We start from the raw sequence: 7,587 nt of genomic DNA, 5'->3' as shown, positions 1-7,587 counted from the left end.
ATTGAGCCGGTGATGCCATCCAACCATCTCATCCTCTGTCGTCCCCTTCTCCTCCCACCTTCCATCTTTCCCAGCATCAGGGTCTTTTCAAATGAGTCAGCTCTTTGCATCAGGTGGCCAAAGTATTGCAGTTTCAGCTTCAACATCAGTCCTTCCAATGGATATTCAGGACTGAGTTCCTTTAGGATGGACTGGTTGGATCTGCTTGCAGTCCCAGGGATTCTCCCAAGAGTCTTCTCCAACACCACAGTTCAAAAGCATCAATGCTTTGGCGCTCAGCTTTCTTTAGAGTCCAATGCTCACATTTGAACATGGCTAAAGGAAAAACCATAGCTTTGATTATACCAATCTTTGTCAGCAAAGTGACAAAGTGCTTTTTATTATGCTGTCTAGGTTGGTCATAGCTTTTCTTCCAAGGAGTAAGCGTGTTTTAATTTCGAGGCGGCAGTCACCATCTGCAGTGATTTTGGAGCCCAGGAAAAGAAAATCTGTCACTGTTTCCACTTTTCCCCTTCTATTTTGCAGGAAGTGATGGGACTGGATGCCATGATCTTAGTTTTCTGAATGTTGAGCTTTAAGCCAACTTTTTTCTCTCTCCTTTCTCTATCCTCTTTCACTTTTATCAAGAGGCTCTTTAGTTCTTCTTCAATTTCTGCCATACGGGTAGTGTCATCTGCATATCTGAGGCTATTGATATTTTTCCCGGCAATCTCTATTCCAGCTTGTGATTCATCCAGCCTGGCATTTCTCACGATGTACTCTGCATATAAGTTAAATAAGCAGGGTGACAATATATAGCCTTGACATAATGCTTTTCCTATTTTGAACCAATCCATTGTTCCATGTCCAGTTCTAACTGTTGCTTCCTGACCTGCATACAGATTTCTTAGGAGGCAGGTCAGGTGGTCCGGTATTCCCATCTCTTTAAGAATTTCACAGTTTACTGTGATCCATGCAGTCAAAGGCTTTAGCAATAAAGCAGACATTTTCCTGGAATTCCCTTTCTTTCTCTCTGATCCAAGGATGTTGGCAATGTGATCTCTGGTTCCTCTGCCTTTTCTGAGTCCAGCTTATACATCTGGAAGTTCTCGGTTCACATACTGCTGAAGCATATCTCAAAGGCTTTTGTGCATTACCTTGCCAGTATATGAAATGAGTGTAATTGTATGGTTTGAACATTCTTTGGCATTGCCTTCCTTTGGGACTGGAATGAAAACTGACCTTTTCCAGTCCTGTGGGCACTGCTGAGTTTTCCAAATTTGCTGGTGTATTGAGTGAAGCACTTTAACAGCACCATCGTTTAGAATTTTACGCAGCTCAGCTGGAATTCTATCACCTCCACTAACTCTGTAGTGATGCTTCCTAAGGCCCACCTGAGTTCACACTCCAGGATGTCTGGCTCTAGTGTTGTGATTATTCGGACCATTAAGATCTTTTTGTACAGTTCTGTGTATTCTTGCCACCTCTTAATAATCCTCTTCTGCTAGGTCCTTGCTGTTTCTGTCCTTTATTGTGCCCATCTTTACATGAAATGATGCCTGGTATCTCCAATTTTCTTGAGGAGAACTCTAGTCTTTCCCATGCTGTTGTCTTCCTCTATTTCTTTGCACTCATCCTTGAGGAAGGCCTTCTTCTCTCCCCTTGCTGTTCTCTGGAACTCTGCATTCATTGGGGAGATCTTCCCCTTTCTCCTTTCCCTCCTGCTCTCTTCTTCCCACAGCTATTTGTAAAGCCTCTTCAGGCAACCACTTTGCCGTCGTGAACGTCTGTTTCCTTGTGATGGTTTTGGTCACTGCCTCCTGTCCAACGTTACAAACTTCTGTTTGTAGTTCTTCAGGCACTCTGTGTGCCAGACAGAATCCCTTGAATCTATTTGTCACCTCCACTGTATAATCATAAGGGATTTGATTTAGGTCATACCTGAATGGCCTAGTTGCTTTCCCTACTTTCCTCAATTTAAGTCTGAATTTAGCAATAAGGAGCTCGTGATCTGAGCCACAGTCAGTTCCAAGTCTTGCTTTTTGCTGACTGTATAGAGCTTCTCCATCTTCAGCTGCAGAGAATACAATCAATCTGATTTCGGTATTGACCATCTGGTGATGTCCATGTGTAGAGTCTTCTCTGGTGTTGTTGGAAGAGGGTGTTTGCTACGACCAGTGCGTTCTCTTGGCAAACTCTGTTAGCCTTTGCCCTGCTTCATTCTGTACACCAAGGCCAAATTTACCTGTTACTCCAGGTATCTCTTGACTTCCTACTTTTGCGTTCCAATCCCTTATGACAAAAAGGATGTCTTTTTTTGTGTGTTAGTCCTAGAAATTCTTGTAGGACTTCATAGAAAACAATTGGATTAAAAATATACTGAGCATGGCCCTGCCCTCCAGAGCAAGACCGAGTGTTTGCCACAGCCGGTCTCTCCCGTCAGGATGGTTGCACAAGCCTCTTATCCTTATCTGACAGAAGGCAGACAGAAGAAGGGAGAACTACAAACCCAAAGATTCCAGAATGAAAACTCCAATCACAGAATGCTAAGCAAAATGATCACATGGACCACAGCCTTGTCTAACTCAATGAAGCTCTGAGCCATGCCATGTAGGGCCACCCAACACGGACGGGCCATGGCAGAGAGTTCTGACAAAACGTGGTCCACTGGAGAAGGGATGGCAAGCCACTCCAGTATTACTGCCTTGAGAACCCCATGAACAGTATGAAAAGGCAAAAGGATAGGACACCGGAAGAACAGACCCCCAGGTTGGAAGGTGCCCCATATGTTACTGGGGAAAGAATGAAGAGGCTGGGCCCACATGGAAACACGGCTCAGTTGTGGATGAGCCTGGCAGTGGAGGTAAAGTCCGATGCCGTAAAGGACAATATTGCACAGGAACCTGGGATGTTAGGTCCACGAAGCAAGGTAAATTGGATGTGGTCAAGCAGGAGATGCTAAGAGTGAACACTGACATTTTAGGAATCCCTGAACTAAAATGGACTGGAATGGGTGGCTTTGATTCAGATTTTAATTCAGCCACCTGGAGTTGAGTCCAAGGCCCAGCTCTCTGCGAGACGGCTCCCCGACCACATCCTCATGGGAGGCTGTCCTCCTCGCTCCCCTCCATCCTGCATCCCCTCTCTTGTCCCCAGCCTCCCTCCCCTCCCTGGAGGGGCCATGGTCTCAGCAGGGAGCTGCCTCGCTCCCCGAGGGGCTCGGGGCCCAAGTCAGGCCGTGTGCAGCCAGGTGGCTCCCGGGCTGGCTCTCCAGCCCCGGGTCTCCCGGCTTCTTCCATATTCTCGGTCCGGGGATCACTGAGACAGAACAGTGTTCCTGCTCTTAATTCATCCCAGGCTGGGCTCCAGGAAGGATCAGAGCTTGAAGAAGCGGGAAGCTGAGACTGCAAACTGGGTTCAGAGGGCAGAGAGCCCTGGGTCGTGAGAGAGAGAGTGAGAGAGACTTCCTGGGGGTGTGGCTCTCCGTGGGGCCCAGGGAGCGTGCTCAAGGATGTCTGGGGCACCTGTTTACACAGGTGTGTGGGTGTCTTGGTGTGTGCATGAGTAGTCTTTAGACACCTGTATATGTCTGTGTATATGTGAATCTGTGCTTGTAAATATGCACAAATCTGTGTGAGTCAGCGTGTATTTGTGTGTTGCTTGTGCGCACATTTTCTACATCTCTATGGAGACGCTCGTATGTCCGTGTACATCCCTGAGTGTATGTATCTGTGTCACTTTGTACCTTAGACACCTGATCCGTGTCGCACACCTCCATGTGCACCACTGTGTCTTTGGGCAGCATGTTTGGGAGTGTGTGTCCGCGTCAGTGTGTGTCTGAACAGATCTGCATACAGGTCTACTTGTGTGAGTATCTGTGTGTGTATCTATCTGTACAGGCCTCGGATGAGACGTGGAGTCTTAGGACTGCACAGTCTGGGGACTTCCCTGGTGGTCCGGAGGGCAAGACTATGCTCTCTAATTCAGGAAGCCCAGGTTCCATCCCTGGCTGGGGAACTTGACCCCACCCGCCCGCCGCAACTTAGAGCTCGCGTGCCGCGATGAATACCCCACGAGCCACGACTAAGACCCAGGGCCGCCAAAAGACACAAAGAAGACAAATGTTTAAGAGAATCCAGTTTTGCAGGCTGTGCCTGCCTGCAAAGGTGCTGGAGTTGATGGAGGAGACAGGACGGGAGACCCGCAGGGGAAGTGGTTGGTGTTGAAGCTGCAGGGTTGAGGCTCTCAGACGTGAGCAGGCCTCTGGAAGTAGGAGAATGGGCCTTGGTGTTGCCTTAACCGCACCAGGGCTGGGTCCTGGGGACTGCCTCGGGGTGAAGAGGCCTGTCCTCAGTGGAGGGGTCTGTCCATCTGCCTTGCATGGAGATTGAGTCAGGAGGCTCCTAATCCAGCATCTCAGTCTCTCCAAGGGCAGGGAAGGGGAGCTGCTTTGGGGTCAGGTCACACCCATGTCCCTGCTTTGCAAACTGCAACAGCCTCATTCTGTTTTTTAGGATTGATTTACCTCATTTTGGCTGCGCTGGGCCTCATTGCCATACACGGGCTTTCTCTGGTTGTAGTGAGCGGGGGCCACTCCTCACTGTGGTGCTTGGGCTGCTCACTGCGGGGGCTCCTCCTGCTGCAGAGCACAGGATCTAGGCGCATGGGCTTGAGTTGCTCCGCCGCATGTGGCATCTTCCCGGCACAGGGGTTGAACCTGTGTCCCCTGCACTGGCAGGCAGATTCTTTATCTGCTGTGCCACCAGGGAATCTTTATCAGCGAGGTCCTGATTCTTTGTCAGGGAAGTCCAACAAGCTGGTTCTTGAGACTGTCCTTCTAAAAGAAGCGGAAGCACTGGGGCGGGATGGCAGGGAGGGAAGGCTAATCTCTGCACAGGAGGCTCTGGGACTGGTATTCCTGGGTCTTGCTGAATGGCAGTGAAAGGGAAAGTGCTACTCGCCCAGTCGTGTCCGACTCTGTGCGACCCCATGGACTGTAGCCCACCAGGCCGCTCTCTCCATGGGAATTCTCAGGCAAGAATACTGGGGTGGGTTGCCATTCCCTTCTCCAGGGAATCTTCCTGACACAGAGACTGAACCCAGATCTCCCACATTGCAGGAAGATGCTTTACTGTCTGAACCACCAGGGAACCCAGATTCCCTCCTCTCAGCCTTCACTTATCTCCTTGACTGGGAATGGGCTCTAGCTAATCCCAGTGTCCCAATATATGACCAGCCAAGGTCAGAGAAGGAGGAGGGGAGGAGAAAGGGATGGCAGGAGGGCTCAGATCCTTCCAGACTGAAGCTTGCTTGAGGCAGGCCAGGGTAGTAGATAAGATGTGCTTCAAGTATCCAGTCCTGTCTCTTATTCACCCTCAAGTTCAACCATTATATATTCTTTCCTTTGGCTGTTTAAGGCCTTTCACCTTTGAAATCCTTGACTAAAAAGCAAATATTCTTAGGAGAAGAAACTCCTGAGTGTGTTGTCTGTTAATACCTCCAGGAGATTGATTGATAACTTGCCAAGAAAAAGGTTTTGTGAGAAGGAACACAGAAGGGAAAAATGTGTGTAACCGTTAGAACACATGTTGGGGGGAGGGGTTGTGGAGAAGAAGAGCTATTAACAAGGAGCCAGCGAAGCCAAGAGTACTGTGTTCACCATTTTCTTTTCCTGGGGACCTGAGAAGCCTATATTTCCCCAGTATTCTTTGAAGTAAAGCTGGGTTCTGCAGCACAGCACTGAGTCTGACCAGTGAGAGGCCGTTGGAAGTGATACAAAGGCCAGACCTGGCATTTATTTGTTTGCTTATTAAATATTCATTTATTTATTTGGCTGCACTGGGTCTCAGTTGTGGCACGCTGGATGTTCGGTCTTCATTGCTCACGCGAACTCTTAGTTGTAGCGTGTGGGATTTAGTTCCCTGACCGGGGATTGAACCCAGCCCCCCTGCATTGGGTGACGTGGAGTCGTAGCCACTGGACCACCAGGGACGTCCCAGGCCTGGCCTTTAAATGACCCTCTATGGTCACCCATGACCTTCCAGTTCTCACTTCCCTTGCTGTAGTGATCTGGGGGTTCACATGTCTCAGACGGCATAGCTACCAAGTGGAAGGGCTGTCTGACCTACTTCATTGCACAACATTCTGAGATTTCACAATTTGTTCCTGCAGCAACAGCAACTGTTTTTGCCTAACATATAGAAAAGAAGGGGCCAACAAATTTCTTCATTTTCCCCAGATGGATGTGGCACGCAAGTTGTGACCCCAGACTCCAGGTTCACAAACATCTGGGTTTGAGTCCCAGATCTACCATTTTAGTCTAAACCTTAGCCTCAATTTCTTCAACAGAATGAAAGTTGAATTAGACAAAGGCTACTGCTCATTTAACCCACTGCTTAGCGGTGGCCGGTTATCACGGAATGTAAACTTTGCTGCTGAGCTGTTAGGAATGAGCATGGGTTCTGGTTCAAATGCCCACATATTGCAAATTTATTTTTCTATCAGGGCTAATGACAAACCACAGCAAGCTCTTCCTTGGTAGCTCAGATGGTAAAGTATCTGCCCACAATGCGAGAGACCTGGGTTCGACCCCCAGGTCAGGAAGATCCCCTGGAGAAGGAAATGGCGACCCACTCCGGTACTCTTGCCTGGAAAATCCCATGGATGGAGGAGCCTGGTGGGCTACAGTCCATGGCATCGCAAAGAGCTGGACACGACTGAGTGACTTCACTGCTTCACAGCAAGCCTGGGCTTCCCAGGTGGCACTGGTGGTAAAGAATCTGCCTGCCAATGTCGGAGATGCAGGAGACGGGGGTTTGATCCCTGGGTCAGGAAGATCCCCTGGAGAAGGAAATGGCAACCCACTCCAGTGGACAGAGGAAGCGGGTGGGCTGCAGTCCATGAGGTCGCAGAGAGTTGGACATGAATGAGCACAGCGCAGGGGTGGGTGGGGCAGCAAGCTTATCCGGGTTAGGGGCGGAGTCAGTGACTCGCGTGCTGAGCACACGTGATGAGGCCGAGGAGAGTCAGTACTGGGACTGCTCTTGATGCCAGCCCTGAGTCTTGCACAGGGAATCCTGACCTAATCGGCCGTGGGGAAGACAACATCAGGGTCACACGTCCACACGTGCTGGCCTGGGATGGGCAGAGGCGCTGTAGGACTGTCGCAGTCTGGAGGGAAGGGAGGGGCTGCAGGAGAGGGTGCCCCCAGGACGGAGCCGCCTCCATCCCCTCATCAGAGAACAAACACCGCTGTAACCCCAGGCTTGGCCCAGCCTCCTGAGAGCTGGGTTCACCGGGAACGCGGGTGGGGCTCCTGGCTGGAGAGGTCAGCTCTGCCTTCACTGATCCCTCTACTGTTCAGGTCTCCGGACGCTGCCTCCTCCTCTGGCTGGTACCTGGGGAAGTGTCACCCCAGCATCCTGAGGACAGGGGCTGGACTGAGGCAGAGCAGGAGAAGGGGCGACGGGCCCCCTGCGGGGAAATCTCACCCCTTCTCCCCATGCGGTGGGGGTCACAGGGGTCGGGCCTTCCTAAACGACTCCCTCAGGTGCCCTGACCCCCATTTCCCTGCACCTTCTCTGGAGGGACCAGCCCTCCCCGTATAAT

The 7,587-nt window shown here is 50.5% G+C and overlaps 1 protein-coding gene across 1 annotated transcript in view; it reads left to right on the top strand.

The window, feature by feature from the left end:
* LOC104990238 (proteoglycan 3-like) overlaps positions 1-7,587 on the top strand; it is a 12,386-nt gene that overhangs the window by 4,578 nt on the left and 221 nt on the right. Inside the window, exons 4-5 of the mRNA XM_010842232.1 lie at positions 7,218-7,285; positions 7,343-7,485. Coding sequence (XP_010840534.1) covers positions 7,218-7,285; positions 7,343-7,485 — 211 coding nt within the window. The remainder of the gene's footprint in view (positions 1-7,217; positions 7,286-7,342; positions 7,486-7,587) is intronic.

This window comes from Bison bison, unplaced genomic scaffold (assembly GCF_000754665.1).
Source record: "Bison bison bison isolate TAMUID 2011002044 unplaced genomic scaffold, Bison_UMD1.0 scf7180017864173, whole genome shotgun sequence".
Classification (NCBI taxonomy): domain Eukaryota; kingdom Metazoa; phylum Chordata; class Mammalia; order Artiodactyla; family Bovidae; genus Bison; species Bison bison.
The sequence above is the reverse complement of the archived record's forward strand: the minus strand, read 5'-3'. Positions and strand labels throughout refer to the sequence as shown.